The following is an 18,106-nucleotide window of genomic DNA, read 5'->3' as shown; positions in this document are numbered from 1 at the left end:
GGTTGTCGTTTTCAATCTGATTATGAAGAAACAGGAAGATTGAGCAATTACTGACCCAGAAGGCTACAGGACCTTGTATCTAGTTGTCTGAAATGAAACCACTAGAATCGAATCCCAGCACTCTCTAATTCAAGGGCTCATCATCACACATATCAGAACTAGTTGACTTGTCACTATTGACCCACACATTGAGGGTGGCACACCAATGGCAAACACTAAGATTTGACCTCTGCGACATGACATTTTAAAGTGGGTAAACTACAATTAAGGTATAAATGTCCTCTTAAAACTTGATTGCTCTTTGTTCAGGGCTTCAAGCCTTTCCAAAGGGGAATCAAGGCCTAGAGACCAAAAATAAATCGTCCAAGTAGACTAGGAAATTAACAATTAATTAATTTTTCTTTTCAAAAAAATAATTGAAGATGCTCTTCTAGTTCTAGTGTATAAGAAGCCAATAAAATAGTGGGATAAAAAAGAAAAGAGAACTATAAAAGAATAATAAGCAGAGCAACCAAAGTATTCAAACTTTCCTAGGCAATTCATAATAATGCATGCCTACAGAAGTAAGGTAGCAGGCAATGATGCTTTCATTTTCTTGTGTGGAACATAGAAGGAAGTGGGTAGAAGGATTGAGACACGAGTTATTTTCTAGATGAAAAGGAAAACTTATTCAATAGAGGCTCGTGGTTTTGTCGATTGGGTCAACAACATAAATAGTATCACCACTAGAGCCGCTAAGTGGGTCTGGTATTATTAGGTTGTTAGTTTTAGATGGGAAATAATAAATTTGTGGAGTATGTCTTAATGGGTTTCTGTAAGTGGAAAAGAAGATTAGACCCCTAGTAGCTTTAGTATTTTTCTTCATTTGGTTAGTCAATTGAGGATTGGAGGAGAGCTACATTCTTCTTATATTTTGATTCCCTAGATTACTGATTCAAGTAAGAATTTTAGGGTTTGAAGAATTGCATTGATGGGCTGCCAACAATTCCTCAAGGTATATATGTGGGTACCCAGAGCCTGTGAGTGACTTACTGGGTTCACTTTCTGCAAAGCTATAAATGAGTTTAACTTTTTCAAGTGGCCTGGGTTTATACCTCCACCAAGTGCTTGGAGTAACTGTTGGGTATGCTTTCCCAGTGGATCTGTAGGATTCCTTCTTGTCACGGAACATTTTTCCTCTTCTGGCCTCGCAAGTGTGTTGTACTTCCTTGAGTACAGACTGCACAGGGCACAGCTCACGGATTCAATGTGGTTCAGTTTGGACCACAACTGAGCACGACCTTAATGCTCATATCCTCTTTTGCTGGAGGGTGCTCCCACTTCGGATCCTCAGTTTTTGTGGTTTAGCTAGGAGTTAATTCTTCATTCAATCTCCTTCCTGCACAGTTGGAAGCCAACTATAGTGTTCATGTTGAAGACACCACATGGTTTGTTTACTTATATCATCAAAAACTTTAACAATGTTAAAGATGCCATAGGTGTTGTTTTATCATAGGTTCGTTTATGTTTGAGTTATGGTGCAACAATTTTCATAAAATACACTATATACTTTGCCATTCTAAATTGGACCACAAACATGCAAATTTGGAAATTTCCTAATTCCTTTGCTATTGGTCCAACAAAGAGCTAGTAGAGCCTTGAGGTGGATGGATTAGCTGAACTTAATGGATGTGTGATGCAGGAGCTGAAGAGTCAAAATTGGAATTTTATGATGTTTCATGTATTTCTGTGTTTTTGGACAGTAGGGGTATTTTTGTCATTTTTGTACTTTCTGTGGGGTCCAATGCTAGGATTTATATAAATTGTCTAGTTATAGTTTGTTTATGTTTAAAATTTCAGAGTCATTACATAAGTAGGATTAGAGTTATTGAGTCTTCTTTGAATTGAAATAGGATATGACAGGTTAGTTTGAATTCTACTAGGATTATTATGAGTCTAACAGTTTGACTCCTAGGATTATTATGAATTTCGAGTCTATAAATGTGTAAGAACGTTTTACACAAAGGCAATGAATTATATTGAGTTTTCTTGAGCTTATGCTAGCTATGGTGAGTGATTCCCATGCCCTAGAGTGGTTATAGGCACCCTGTGAATGATTCCAAGTATTTTTCTCTCTTCTTTCTCTCCTTATTTTCTCTCTTATTCCTTCAAGAAGCCATTACAGCCATTGACAACCATAAAACTCTGATCAAGAAGACCATTCAACATTCTCTGAGCTGGTCCTACATCAATGTGTAACCAATAATAACACCCCGTATCAGCCATGCATGCAAAGTGAAAGGTCGATAATGGTTGTGGGGCATATACACCTTATGGGATGATCATCATCATCATCTAAGACTTGTCCAAATATATGGAGTTGGTTACATGAATTCTGTTTTACCAATCCATTTTGTTAAGTTCTATATCCATCATCAAATTATGGGTGCTTAAATAATTTTTTACCACTTCCACCCAAGTCCTTTTCGGTCTACCTCTGACTTTTCTAGCCCCTTTAACTTGCAATAGATCACTTATCTTCTAATAGGCGTTGTAGATAATCTTCTATGCATGTGACTAAACCATCTCAGTTTATTTTCAATCGTTTTATCACCTATTGGAGTTAATTTTCAGGTTCCTTTATATGACTTAATTTCTGGCCCTATCTTTTCTAGTTTTATCAATTCACCCATCATTTACAACTTTGCAATTGCATTATCACCTTTCAAGAACTCTCAAGTCAAAAAAAATTGACAGAATAACGTCTTTTCTAGTTTGATTTTTTCCATCCAATCAAGGTCAGTTTAGTTCTCATGTGTGACTTCTTGATGTTCTATGCTGTGTGGGGGGAACCATTTGTTTTATGTCATCTTTGACTTGAGTTTGGGCTAGCTAGTAAATCACTTTTGGCATATAGGGTTGATATGTTAAGGGTTATCAGACTTGTAGCAAAATCACCTACAACTACAAGTTCCTCTTGCAATGTGATTTTGATGGAATACTTCATTATTTTCAAAGTTGCAGTAATGTAACCATCCCACCGCACAGTTTCAACATATTTCTCTGTCACATTTTCAACTTCTAGAAACATGATCTATCATCCAAGTACTGTTTAATGGAAATGACCGTCGTCGATTCATTGCAGCAGTAGTGAGATGTATTCCACACTTGTAAACAAGTGTTTGGTTGTGAACAAAATGGTGGTCTAAGGCATCTCACTGCAATGTTATGATGTTGCATATTAGGTTCTGTCACATAGAATGAAGGACACAGATGGTTTTGTTTGAAGGGTACTATTTTATGGTGTTTGGTTGCATAAAATGACTGTAAAATGAACACATAATAAAAAATAAGTACTAATCTTAGGAAAATGACTTTCTTTCTGATTTTTCATGAAGTCATTTCTCTATCAAAGATTCATCATCAGCATCTATCGAAATATGGTCCTGATTATATGGGGTCAGCTACGTGAATTAAATCATGAACACCTGAATTATTTTGTTGTGACAAACTCAAAGATGTAGAACGATTGGCAAAATAGAGAAACAGAAAACAGAGCAACCATGTGGAATTTGCCTCGATGGAATCCAATTCCTCCTCTACTTCTGAATTCCATGATTATCCGAACGCAGAACTGGTTCCCCATCCCAATTAAAGTTAGTAGTCAATTAACCACTTATTTTTTCGAGTCTTGTACTCATCTCAGTCGAACTGGTTCCCTAAAAGCTATTTGTTATTTAGGATTGTCATGGGCCAAGCTGGTGTAATAGATAGTAAGTGCCCAATTTACTGAGGCCTTTCTTTGAATGGATAGGCCCATCGGTAGGTCCAATCCATAAATAGGTCGGGCCTGGGCTTAACTTTAAACCTAGAGTGAACCCTGGATCAAAGTTATAGTCCCCATCGGCCATCGCATCGGTCATCCTCTAAACGGAGTGCAGTAGGCCATTAATTGCTACCTGGAAAATGCAGTGATATCATTCATACAATCTGTCTCTCTCTCTGGTCGTCGAGCATACTTCGTTTTTTGTTTTTTTTTTTTTTTTTATTGGGTCTGGATTTCTTGAACTCGATCAGAAGCTACCATATTGGAAATGCAATAAGATTGAGATCCTTCGATAAGCTACCATATTGGAAACCGAAAGTTGTAGTGCCAAGGATGCAGCCTTTTCAGTTTATCAAGGGATATCAGGGCCCATTTGGTTTATAGGAATAGGCCGATTCTAACTGTTTGGTTGGGTCATGGACTCATGGGTGGAGTGGAATCCCGTTTTCATCCCTGCTGGAATGTCATTCTCCATTTGAGGGGTGTTATTCATATACAAGATACATCCATATAACACTAGTTGGGGCTTGCCAAAAGTGTTTGAGATTGCTTCTCATAAAGGAAACCATTTGCCTTGGAGTCATCTGCACACCACACAAAGATGCCGTGAAGTTGATTACGCTCTTTGAGAGCAGTGCACGCTTCAAAGAAGCCATAGTCTGGAGACAGACCACCACTGCCATCGCTGATGAAGCTGGTTAAGACCTTACCTCCTCTGTAGCTAGAAGTCTGTGTCTCAAAGTAATGTATAAACTGGGTCACGGTTGTGCTCTTGTCATAAGCGTAAAATTGGAAGTTAACATAATCTATAAGATGCCCATACTTGCTCCAAAGGGCCAAGTAATGGTTCTGAACCTGGTCATCGTCGAAGGGGGCTATTGAAGCAGATGAGATTACTCCTTTCCCTTTCAGTATTGATATAAGCCTTCCTATACACTCGGCGAAGGTGTCGGGATCAGATTTGAAGTGCTCATAATCTATATCGATGCCATCCAAGTTGTACTCGTTGATGATCTTCGTGAGTGAAGAAACAGCATTTTGAACCCAGGAATCGATTGAAGTAGGCTGGAAGTAAGCAAAGCTACTGCCGACGGTGTCGCCTCCTAAGCTTAAAGCCACCTTCACATTTGGGCGGCCGCTCTTGATGGAAGAGACCCGTGAGGGGCTGAGGTTGTTGGAGTCCCAAAAGATGTTGAATTTTCCGTTGGTGGGAGAGGGAGAAGAGGAGGTGGTGTAGTCAATAGCAAAAGCCAGAATGAAATGGAAGTCGACATCGGGATTAATGGGGACATCAGAGAACCTAACGCCCTTAAATTCTGCTCCGATGTACTCTCGGAAGAGATTCGAGTTTGCTGAGGCTACATGGGCTGGTGGAAAGAAGAGGAGAGCTTGAAAGACGAGAAGACAGAGAAGCTTAGAAGACGCCATCTATCTTGAATCTTGAATGTCTATGACAGAAATTGGTACATAAAAAGAGACATTTATACATCTTCAGAGAGAGAGAGTAACTTCGATGAACCGGCACTCCAGTCCGAAGATGATGTAAAGAAATGTCAACAAGGCAATCTTTTGAGTTTTGAAAAAGCAACGATTAGCTTTATGTGGGGGAGTAGTATTCATTTATTTTATTTGGCTTTGTTTAATCCGTAAGGCTCAGTTTGGAAAGAGTATAAATGTAAATATGTATATATTTGTACAAAATTTTATATTTTACATTATTTTATATATATTTGTATTTATATTCTTAAGGCTCAGTTTATAAGAAATATAAATGCAAATATGTAGAGTATAAAACTTTATATTTGACATGCATTTGCACGCACTGTATACATTTGCATTTATACTCTTTCCAAACTGAGCCCACTCATTGATGGGCCTCCCATTTGGTCAGACCATTATATGAATAACATCATTTACATCCGCATGATTTTAGTAATGTCAAAAATGGGTGGCAATTAGAGGGGAAAAAAATCAGAAATCCGTTGACAAACTCAAATAGTTGCAATAGTCAATGAAAAAAAAAAATTGCGAGTGGTTCCTGTTGAGGGAGGGATGATGGTGATTAGGGCTGTTCATAAGAATGCCTAATTCGACTAAACCGATCAATTTGGACCAACCCAATTCGAGTCGGCTGGGTTTTCATCAGTACCGGTCGGTTTCGGGTTGGGCAAATATATAAATCGATATATCGGGTCGATTTTCGGTTTTCTTGTGTGAAAACCGAAACCAATCCGACCCGAACCGAATTAGTAGAGTTCCTAGTTTAAGTAGTTTCCTACTTAACTATAACTAGTCTTCTACTAGAACTAGAAGGCCCATTAGGCAATTACAGTTAGAATAGGCAATCTATCATAGTTTCTAACTTTCTATAATCTTTTACACCAAATAGGCAACCCATTAGGCAATTACAATTAGAATTCAATTAGGTGTCATTTTGTACAGGAGCAAAACCGAAACCGACTCAAACCGATCCAATCCGACTCAAACCGATCAGGTCAGTTTGGCCTATCAGTGGGTCGATTTCAGTTTCCACCTCAGGTAACCCGACCAGGTCGGGTCGGTTGGGGAAACTCCAATAACCCGACTCAACCCGACCCGTGAACACCCCTAATGGTGAGAGGAGCTGGAACCGTTTTAGCAACGAGATTCCTACACACTAAAATAGTGGGAATTCAGTCACGTATTACCAACATCTTCCCATGAATTTAACATAAATCTAATGTATGGGACATTTAGATATTACGTAGAAAAGTTTTTGTGTGTAGGAGACCCTGAGTTTTCATAAATTCACTAAAAGCATCCAGCCTGTGCTTTTTGATAAGACAATACATTTTATGATTCTTTTACCCTTTTTTTTTTCTTAAAATTTTCAAACTCATGTGAGTGTGTTTGTGCATATTGGTAAAAAACACCAAAGCATAACAGGTCTCCACCCCCCTCCCCCCAAGGCCCCAACAATGCAGAAATAAAGAAAGAAATGTGGCAATGCTCACAAAATGAGATAACGACTGATATTTTGTTAATTTCTAAATGTGACTCTATCCCATCCATAATTTCAGTTTTTTTTTTTTTTCTTGTTGAAATAAATATTCATGTATGGTGGATTCTTGAAACAAGGGAACTGGTTCCCAACGAGGACTTGAAGATGAATGAATGAACCTACTATTGGGTGGGTGTTAATACCTTGCTTTGTAAAACACATTTCTTCTACGTAAGTGGACTTCAAGTTGGAGCTTGAAAGTTGAAACAAATTTTGGATATGCCATTGGTATTACCTTGTGTTGCTGCTAAGGATGGGGCCGAGGGCAATAAAGTAAATCTATTTTTTTTAGTCGAGGCCAATGTATCTAATCCAAAAGTAAGAGAATATGTGGGCTTATAAGTAGGGAAGGAAGAGTGAGCAAAATGTCTTACCTCGGAGAGGGACACCCCTAATTATACTTGACCTTGCTTTAGGAGGATTAGTTGGAGGTGATTAACAATGGGCAGCCAATGCCATGTTGTCACGGGAGTAGTTCTACAGCGGAAGAAACCCGTGCGGCGTCCTGGCCAAGGCAGGCTAGGACAAGCCTTTCTGCGCTTAGAGGCTAGGAGTTGCCCGATGGGATGGCTCCACCAACGTCAGTAGCACTGGATCATGACCTCAAGTCCAATGGCCGGGGCACTCTCCTGGCTCAGACCGGTCCATGGGAAGCGCCACTTACGTGCTAAAGGGGGACAACCATCATGGAAGGCGACCATGCGCCGATGAGGTGACTTGGCACCGTTGTGAAGGGTCTCCTGTATGCTGATGATGACAGGCACCTGTGTGCCATGATGATAGGCAACCGCTTGGGCCAGAACACACCCGTGCGCTAAGGGCAACGGGATAGCTCAATCAGCTTGGGCAAGGGGCTGGCGAAGTGAAGGGACATGCTTGAGCCAGGCCCGCATGCCAAGCCTCCCTTGAGTATCGGTAGCGCAGTGCCAGTCCAACACTGTCCCCATGAGCAAGTGTGCGCCCATGAGGAACCCTGGTAGCCATGCTAGCCGTTAACCAGGGCCGTCCGCAAGGGGATGAAGGTCTAGGAGTGCCAAGGTTAGGCACCCAAGGAGGTCGACCACCCCTCCTCAAAGAGTACGTTAAGCTTTTGGTGATCTGCCTGAAGATGACATCAGTTCTCCCAAAAATCTTACAGGCAAAAATGACGGGCATGTCCCTAACGTAAGCCTGCCAAGCGTAGGCAAGGCTAAGCCTGCTTTGAACCGTAACAGGCTCCCCCACTCAATCCATTGTCGTCCTTGACAATGGGTCTTCCTCGTGAATGGGCATCTGTGTCCCGCGCCATTCACTTCCTTGCCAGTTCGGGGCTCGCCTGGCCAACCCGGGTCTTGCCTATATTGGTGTCCATTTATGGGGACGGAACCATTTCACCATGCCGGCCTGCCTGGACTTCACCCCCAGTGTCGAGGTTACTCAAACCGCGCAATGGCTATGCCGTTGAATGTGAAAGAAGGGACCTCGAAGAAATGTGTGTGGTGCTTCGCGGAGGTCCGCCCCATGTATCATCTTACCTCAAGGCTCAACCGTCTTCTTGGTAGCTTTTCAGTGATGCTACCGAACACGTTGATAGGTCTACTCCTGCTGTTGGCGATGACATGGGTACCCTTTCACCATGCTGGCCTGCAGACTTCACCTCGCCGATTCGGGTTACTCAAACCTAGCCATGGCTTATGCTCTATGGGCCCTCGAAACTACGCTTCGCCTCGCCGACTCGGTCTACATCTTCACTCCGAGGGGGCCCCACTGCTGCTGCCTCAAGGAGACCTGACCGCTTCAAACACGAGTGTGACAACTTTTACCCATGTGGCGCCATCCTGGGCCTTGTCGCATGCGCCTATATCACCTTGGAAAATATTATTCCGTCTCTGTACGAAAACAAATCATTTCCGGCCTGGCCCTGTTGCCCCCTCTTGTCTCAAGTTAGGTTGATTTTGCTTTCCCTCAACTACTACTCATTTTTCAAACCATTCATTTATATATATATATATAGTCAATACATGCAACCAAACCAACCATCGCCAAATATCTTCTTCCATAGAAATCACTCGTCTTCATCCATTTTATATGCCTTGACTCTTGAGATCTGTATTAAGAAAATAGGGACTAGGGTTTCGTTTTCTTTGGTATTAAGAAAATAGGGTTTCAAACCCTTGCTGAAATGAAGTTGTATTGTTTGGTTGATTTATTTACCTGCGCCTCTATCCTATGAATTAATGTTTTATTTAAATTTCAGAACTGAAAGGTTCTCATTTCTCGACGTGGGACAAAAAATTCCAATATCCAGAGAAATTGAGCAATTAACAATTAACTCACTTTTTTTTTCTCCCAATGAATTGATTCCTATTCTGCGGTTGTGGTTCCTTCCCCATCATAAGTAAAGAGAACTGCCGGTGGTAATCAACCCGACCAAGCTAAGCTAACAAGTAAAAATTCATCTCCCCCTTTGAAATTTGATTTTAAATTATTGGATCAGAATGATTCACCTATGTGGTAAATCAAAATTGTTGGCCTGAAAGATCAAGGCTTTTAAAACCAGATCTAACAGGGAATTAACCACAAGGCGGTGATGTCGTTGCTCTAGAAAATAATGACATATCAGTACTATGTTGCAAAAATCAGTGTTCCAGAAAATGATAACATGTTTGGAATCGTTTTTTCATAAAAAATGGTGCTCCAAATCACACCTTGGAAATCAAGAAGGTGTGGTCCGGGGAAATACTGAATTTGACGTTTTCTCGATTTGGACCTCATTGCTGCCAACAATGACATGATGCGGCAGTGACATGGACTTCCTATAATGGGTATCAGTGCTGAAAATAGATATGGAGCACTGGTACCAAACAGAAGGTGTTGTTGTTGCCCCAAGAAATGTCCTACCTGGCAGCAATGTTTCCAAACAAAAAATGGTGCATCCAACCCACACATATACAGCACCGTTTTTCTATGCACCATCGATGCCAAACATATACCAAATATCAAGGTTTTTAAAACCAGATCAGACAAAGAACCATCCTAGGGACTGGTTATGGGGTTGAATGGTCCGACCATCTGGTCTGAACAGACAGACCACTCTGACAAAACAAAAAAAAAGAACAAAAAAACAGCCAAAAACTATTGTCTAATTTGACGGTTCGACCAACCGAGTCAGTGGTTCAATAACCAAATCAACAGTTTTTGTCCAAAAAACGGTTTTGGGGTGAAACGGAACTGATCAGGTGATTGATTCCCAGTTTTCCCAGTCTGACCATCTGTCCCGTCCGGTTTTGAAAACAATGCCAAATATCCCTTCTAAGCCAGCCAATTTTGTTAGCTACATTGCCTATCTAAATTTGTAAAGTAGACATCAGATTGGACCCAAATTTTACAGATGACATATTTAGAAGATGAGTGAGTGAGTAGTTTTGATCTGCCATGAAGCCATTAAGTTGGCTACGTTAAAGACCAAGTGACTCACCCGCAAGGTCAATGAATCAGATTTTGGCCCAACCCAATCTAATTTGATATTAAAAACAATAATCTAGATTCAATCTGATCGATATCCAATACTGGGGCATTTTTGGTAGTAGATTCAACCATCCAAAACCTTATAAGGGCATTCTCAAGCCATGGTTCAACTAAACATAATTTCTCTTCATTGGCCTGTTCTGATTTTAAAATATTGGTTACTATTTAGATGAATGAAAACTGATAAGAACAAGATAACTCATGCAGAATCAATAAGAAATATCTGATCCACCATTCATATATAGTTACCTTATTAGGAAACTACCATACTAGAATTCATACTTTGCTCCGGCCAACTGAACCCAATTATAAATGTTGTGGATTTTTTTCGTACATTTAATGGAAAAAATGAGCTACATTAATATCATCCTCCTTTTTTAAAAGGAGTAGACCTATCAACAAGTCTATGTTTTATTTCTTCAAGTGACCAATTACAACATTAGTACTTCTCATTTTCTTCTCCCAAATGACTCTGACTAGACCTTTTCTTAGTTCAAATAGCTAGACTGAGAAAGTAGTTGATGAAAATAAATGGTGAACCATCAGAAATGCTAAACGCAATGGCAAAACTCAAAAGTAATATATTGTTCAATGAAAATATATTGTTGTATTATAGAACAAATACAACAGGAAGAAATTGTTGGAAAGAGAAAAGTAATTCTTTAAATCATTGGAATGGATAAACTAATGGTTTAAGAGAAAGTACCAGGTATACAGAAGTAACGAAAGAAAAATGGAGCACCAACAGAAACTGACATATATTTGCATAATTGCATAAACTTATGATTCTGATATAGAAAAGAAGAAATAAGGAAGAAAAAAGAAAGAGATTGCATTTCAAAGGAAAGATTGATATCTCAAAATGGAAGAAGCTAAAGTATAGTGGAGAAATGCACCTGTCAAAAAACAAGAGAAGAAAAAGTTGACCCATCCAAAGTAAGAGCATGAACATTAAAGAACAAAGTAGCAGAAGTTGGTAAGCCATCTAATCTAATGTCAACATTTATCCTTGTGTTCTTGTAGGATACTACTCATGGATGCCTAGACCCACTTCAGATACTCTGTAAGCCGATGCCATTGTACATTGCTCACTGAAAGCGAAACAAGAATACTTTGACTCAACAAAATTCTTTGTAAAATTTAAAATATTGTTAAAAATGAGAGAAAAAAAAGATGGAAAGAACAGCGGCATTATCGACGATGGACTTCAACTCAGGTGATGCTGGCAACCCACACAAGAAGAAAGAAGAAACATCATCATCTTTCCTAAGTTTTCATGTGGAGGAATTCCTTCAAAGCTCCTGAAACTACTATTGGGTACAAACTGTAAGTCCAAGGAGATTTTAGACCCTATAATTGAAAGATTCAAGTGTAAATTAGTAGGGTGAAAGAAAGGTTATCCTTCCAAAGGGGGTGAATTGATCTTGGTTTAAAGTCCCTTATCCAATCACCCCATTTATTTTCTATTTCTAAAGTCAGTAACAGCCTCCCTGAAGCGATTCTACTGGGACAGGTTGAGTGATGAAAGAAAATTCCACCTTGTAGCATGCTCTTGTGTTTGCACAAGAATTCGAATATGTGGTATTTTTTTATTTATTTTTTTGAAGAAACCAAATGTGCTACTAAATCTGTTAAAATTAGCCAAATTTAAAAAAAAAATGTTAAACTGAAATTCCACGTAACAGCAGAAGTGACAGCCTAGAATGGATACCCCATATTTTGAAATCACCCCTCTTTTATTAATGTGGTGAATATCAACCCAGTAAGCCTCTTCAACTCCTACCTAACCTTTTTTTTTTTTTGGCTCAAAGTGTCCAATCTTCAAAAATATTCAGGAAATGTGGGGTACTATGTTGGAAGAAGTTCAAGTGGTGCTTTTTAAGGCATGAGAAGAAGGATACCCCTTGTTTATTACTTTGAATTTTTAATGTAGGTTCAATCTATTTTGGTTGAGAGATGTGACAAAATTGGCAGTGCTCTGCTCTGTATGGCATACTCCGTCAAATCCAAATCCAAAGTACTACAGTCATACATATCTTACTAGTGGGCAGGTTGGATGTCAAAGAGTACCACCCCAATCAAGACCAGGAAATAGCTGAGACTGAGAGGTGGATATTTTGTCTTGGATGACTCTATGATGACCCCTACCACTTGCAGAAAATCCAGAATGACTTCGGAAAATTTGCCACTGGGTTTGCACCATTTGATCAATTGGAGGCATTATAGCTAAGAGGTTATACTGATCCCATCTCATGGTGGACAAACTTTGGGTCTGGTACTCCTCTGCTACAACCTCTTGTATTAAGACTACTTTCATAGCCAGCATCATCCTCCTGTTATGGGAGGAACTGGAATGCATACACAAGGATCCCTGATATTAAAAGTAACTCTCTATCTTCTCAAGTTGATGATATTGTATATCTTCATTCAAATCTAAAACTTACCCAACAAGTTTTGAAATGTGGTGGGTGAGGACAATGACATGGAAGACCAACCAGAACTTGGCATTACTAACTTGATCCTAGACTATCCTGTTCTTGAGCCAATAATGTTTTCTGATGAAAACCGAGATTGTGGGATTGAAAATTTAGTGGCAGAAGGTACAGTTGGAATACCAGGATCAGTTGTTGAAGGTGATGAAGAAACAGAATGGGGAATGAATAGAAATGCGATAATACTGATGTTTGTTTCAATGTGCTTGAAATTATTCCAGCATTTCTGATGAAGACATTAGTTACGTGGTGTCACTAACTTGATATGGCTTCACATGTACTGTCTCACATTTAAAAAAGTTTTGGAGGACAGCAGAACAAGAAAAAAAAAGTGAAAGAGAATAACAAATATATTGCAAGGATTAACAAATTAAGATGGGGAAAACTAAGAATGGATGAATAAATAATGAAACCTTAACAGAAACAAATGAAAATAAACCCTAAAAATGAAGGCAAATCCGACTATGTCAAAATACAGAACCTGTTGGCTGTTGTAGGAAGGCAGGAATTGCATGCTATTGAGCAAAAACTATGCAGAGGGAGACCAAGATGTTCTTAATATTAATAATATTTCCAAGAGTATCATACTTAAATATGGTGGATGGATGGCAAGTTTCTTAATTTTAACGATAGAAAATATTTCCAAAAGTGCTTTGATGGAATTGGCTATGGATACATAATTGCACTGGGACTTGATTGAAGCTATATAATTGCACTGGAACTTGATTGAAGCTTGTTTAAGTCGCTAGTGAACCTGGAAAGCTTTATCAAATAAAGAGATTTCAGCTAGAGAAAGTGTGAATCACCGAACTAAGACTCTAAGGCCCCATTTGTTTATCGGTACATAAGAGGGGGAAAATTGGTCAATGGGCATCTCTTTCCCATTGACCAACTTTACATTGTTTAATCCTTTTGCAATAAATATTAGGCCACACGGAAAATTATCTTAGTTTACCTAGTAAATCTTACCCATCCCCCAAGTGGGTAAGTAACTTTCCCAAATGAGCAAAAAGTGTATAAAACATAATAGGACAAGTTTGCCCTTATTTGGGAATCAAAAGAATAAGCAAGTGTTGCTCAGGAAACATTTAATTGAGTAAGTGTATTTGCCCAGGTAAGTGGCAAATTTGTAAATAAACAGGACCTAAGACAAACACGCACTTCATAATAACAAATAAGATTGGGGGTATTATTTACAATAAAAAATCAGGTATTGGGGTAGCTCTTCCCCAAAAATCCATAATAATAAAATACTTGAAAGCCCACTCAGCCATATCTTTATTCTCAACCTAAGTCCTTGTGTCTATCCATCTAGCTAGCCAGTCCATCGCCTGATTGTATGGGAGTACTTGCATTGCAATCTCTCCTCTTACAACCTCTTCTCTTTTAAATGGTTGTGGGTTTATCCACCTATATCCAAGCCAGAAGTCAGAACACTCAAATGAACCAAAATAATCCAGTGAGTTTAAGTGTGCTGAGTCAAATGCTAGACTAGACTATGTTGACCTGAGTTTTCAACCCTCCAATGGTCTTGCTAGAATTTGGACCCAACTAGGTTACAGGAAATAAATCATAAATTTTTTTTGAAAAAAAAAATCATAATTCAACCTCCTCTTCTTGTATTTTAGGGGAATAGCCTAAACCTCTCATGTTATAAACTAAACCGTCGACCACTGTGAGGATCTCATTAACCTTAGTGTTTGACCTGTCCTCTGCCATAAATCTGTGAGTTTCTCCACCGATCTCAACCCAGCTATAGCCAGGATTGGTTTTCAATCTTCTATCTTTCATAAGCTTCCGTACTCTTGCAGCCTGATCCCAGCAACCCACACTGGCATATAGATTTGCCAGTTGCACATGGGTTGCAGCACAGCCCGGTTCCAACAAAAGCCTACTCTCTGCAGCATGAATTCCAATCCAGACGTTCCCATGAAGCCTAGAAGAAGAAAGTAAGGAGCCCCAAATAACAGCATTAGGAAGGATGGGCATCTTCTGGACGAATTCTTGAGCATCTTCAAGCAACCCAGCTCGACCAAGAAGATCCACAATGCATGAGTAATGGTCTAAATCCGGCGTGAGACCAAGTTCAATCATAGAATTGAAGTAAGTTCGACCCTTTTCTACAAGACCTTCATGACGACAAGAAGAGAGAACGCCAAGGAAAGTAATGGCATCGGGTTTGATCTTCTGCTTCACCATTTCTTTGAGGAGGTCGATGGCCTTTTCTGCGAGACCATGTTGAGCAAACCCTGCAATCATTGAATTCCATGAGATGAGATCTCTTCCTTGCATATTCTCAAAAATGTAGAACGCTTCTCCAATGTTCCCACACTTGGAATACATAGAGACCAAAGCATTGCCAATGTGGGTATACGAATGGAAACCCATCTTAATTGTTTGACAATGAGCACTTCTCCCCTTTCCAAGAGAGCCACCACCCATGCAGGCGGTCAGCAAGCTCATTAAGGTGATATCATTGGGTTTTATCGTCAAATGCCTCATTTCATGGTAGAGCCACAGACACATCTCAACCTGACAGTGTTGTGCAAAGCTAGCAATAATAGCTGTCCATGACACAACGTTCCTCACAGGCATTCCCTCAAACATCCGATAAGCATCATCTAATCTCCAACATTTGCCATACAGGGTGACCAAAGAACTACCAACATATACATTCATAACGAATCCAGTTTTGGTTGCTAGAGAATGAAGTTGAATCCCGACGCCTAGAGCCTTTGAAGCCCCACACACACTCAATGCACACGAGAACGCATTAGCACCAACCACTCTCAACCCTTTCTTGTGCATCCGAGAAAACAAAGAAAGAACATCCTTCTCCTTATACAGGGCAAGAGCCCAACATTCAGCACCGGAGTCAAGAATTTCATCGAACGAGTCATGGGTTTTCCTCTCGGCTAGATTAACAGAAGTGGAGCTCTTACCGTCACGCTTTTCCAACAAATCCTGCATGCAAGATTGTAACAGGCGAAGATGGTCGGCATGCCTTTGGGTGGATAGAGAAGATTTTGGATTAACGAGTTCTAAAGATCTCAATGCCTTATACAAGCTCTTGGAGTTAGCCTTGTTTGCCAATTCTTCAGAGGCACAAGAACAAGACGTACGAAATTGGGCTACTACACGCAAAGGCGGAACCCGAACCACCACCACCATAAACGGTCTGCAAGAAGTAGAACGTGACTTGTTCTTGGCACATGTGCGCGCGAGAGCCCAATTCATCGCCCAAGACATCCATGAATCCTTTAGCTTGTTCCTGTAGAGCTTAGAAGTACCATATAGATAAGGCTATACTTTGTTTTTTGATAAGTTGAGGTTACAAAAGAAAGCAAAGCACACGCAGAACTCACAAGAAAAACACTAATTACACAGCCCGGGAGGCTACCCTTCCTACAGCATCAGCTAAACAAATAGAAGAAAGCTGCAAATTTGATCTTGTTTGGACTTGATCTTCACAATGACCAGCCGCAGCTAACAAATCAGCAGCTTGATTGTATTGAACGTTAACGCTGTCTTTCGAAACAATGCAAATGGAGTTCAGTTTAGGGTAAATTTGCACTCTGATTCACTTTTGTCTTTGTTTAACAACATTATATTTATATACTCACAAATGATAATACCAATGCATATTTATATTAATAATAAGATGTAAAAATACATCGATAAAAAAAAAAAAGTAAATGTGTGTTAAGTGGGCTTTTGATAAAAAAAAAATATGTATTTTATTGAAATTCATGCTTGCATCCATTATATGAACGTTTGTCAATACAAAACTAAATCAATTTTAGAATTTATATGAACGTTTCACATTCTACATATTTACATCATTTCCAAACGCAGACACAGTAAAAATGTTTTTCAACCCATGGCCAGACTGGCTAACCTTGCCAATTGCTCATTAGAAAGGCTGGTCTAAAATGGTCAACCCATCAGTCTTTAGTGTCTAATTACGATCATTGTTAAACTAGATGGTTCAATTGGTTGAATGGACTGATAATTAACCTTGGTAACGGCTCAGATAACCCACTAGACCAAACCAGTCAACTCTGTCCATTTAGTGTCTGTCTAGTTGGACCTGTCTAATGTTGGCTACAAATTGAATAGGCCAGTTTGAATTGAAGCTTCAGAGAGAACCGGGTGGTCTAGACCATCAAAGTCCACCACTATGGTGTTTGCTCAATTGGACCGGTTTAATGATGGTTGGAAGTTGAATCAGGTGGTTTGACCAGTTGAAAGAACCAGTAGTCTTGCTAATGAACTGGTTCAACCAATTGAGTTAACCAGTTGTCATTGCCAATGGGCTGCTTTCAACTAGTTGACTGAGCCGGTTGTCTTCGTCACCGGTCGTTGCTATTGTGGCTTGTGATCTAATTTTGTTTAGATATGAATATCACAGTTTAACTCTTTTGGCTTGAATAGTTGCATTACTCATATACGATTAATCTTTTGGTACCAATCCATTTATGTGAGTTCGCATCCTGTAAACCTTTCAATTCGAAATTGGATTAAGTTAAAGTCCATTCGAACACCCATTATAGCCTCGCGTTGGGAATGTCTCCCATGGAGTACGGAGATGTTCCCGATACAAGGCCGAACGAGCCTTGTGTATGAGCTTGGCATCAGTGTTCGCAGGGACACTCATTTTCCTTCATCTCTATGACCATGCCTAGATTTGGAACTCAAGAAATCAACCCAATCAGCGGAAATCTGTACTACAAACAAAGAAGAGAAGGAGAAGAATAATAAGGAGAGGAGGAGGAAGAGATTAAGAGAAAAACTTATCGCTCGTCACTGGTTGCAGGCCGTCGGTTGATTTTTAACGTCAAATGTTGATTGATGTAATCATTGGTGGTCTAGTCACAACATGCCTAGAGAGGAAGTCTAAAGTTTGGGTTTTGTTATTTTTTGTCATTTAGTGGCCGGTTCATTTGATTATACCATTCTTAACGGAGAAATTCCCCCTTAACTCAATAAGTCTGTGTTTGGTTTGAAGGGAAATGTAGGAAAATTTATACAAGATTTGTAAAGGTTTTCTTTTCTTTCCTTTCCTTTCCCTACTTTTTCCTTCAAATCAAACATAACCTTAGGATAAATTACAAAGACCTCCCCCCCCCCGGTACTATGGGGTCTGTGAGAAAGACCCCCCTGTACTTTGTTTTGTGACAAAAACCCTCATTGTACTATGTCCGTAAGACAAGACCCCCTTCTGTTAGAATTCCGTTAGAACCCGCTATTGCAATATTTTTT

General features: G+C 39.7%; 1 protein-coding gene and 1 pseudogene across 3 annotated transcripts; both read right to left on the bottom strand.

Annotated features, from left to right (window-relative positions):
* Positions 1 to 4,249: 4,249 nt before the first annotated feature.
* On the bottom strand, positions 4,250 to 5,477 carry LOC104599221 (chitinase 2 pseudogene; annotated as a pseudogene). Its single transcript, XR_016082811.1, has one exon. The product of XR_016082811.1 is annotated as a chitinase 2 pseudogene (transcript).
* Positions 5,478 to 13,991: 8,514 nt separating this feature from the next.
* LOC104599220 (Tetratricopeptide repeat (TPR)-like superfamily protein) lies at positions 13,992 to 16,437 on the bottom strand. Of its 2 annotated transcripts, none has more exons than XM_088898894.1 (2): positions 16,210 to 16,437; positions 13,992 to 16,123 (listed from the first exon to the last, which is right to left on the bottom strand). In XM_088898894.1, exon 2 carries the CDS (start codon positions 16,091 to 16,093, stop codon positions 14,441 to 14,443), a length of 1,653 nt encoding a protein of 550 aa, XP_088755020.1. In that variant the 5' UTR covers positions 16,094 to 16,123; positions 16,210 to 16,437; the 3' UTR covers positions 13,992 to 14,440. The 2 variants fall into 2 exon arrangements, with proteins under 2 accessions (XP_088755020.1, XP_088755021.1); XM_088898895.1 differs by having other exon boundaries at positions 13,992 to 16,115.
* Positions 16,438 to 18,106: the final 1,669 nt, after the last annotated feature.

This window comes from Nelumbo nucifera, chromosome 2 (genome assembly GCF_055504915.1).
Source record: "Nelumbo nucifera cultivar China Antique chromosome 2, China Antique-T2T, whole genome shotgun sequence".
Lineage (NCBI taxonomy): Eukaryota > Viridiplantae > Streptophyta > Magnoliopsida > Proteales > Nelumbonaceae > Nelumbo > Nelumbo nucifera.
The sequence above is the reverse complement of the archived record's forward strand: the minus strand, read 5'-3'. Positions and strand labels throughout refer to the sequence as shown.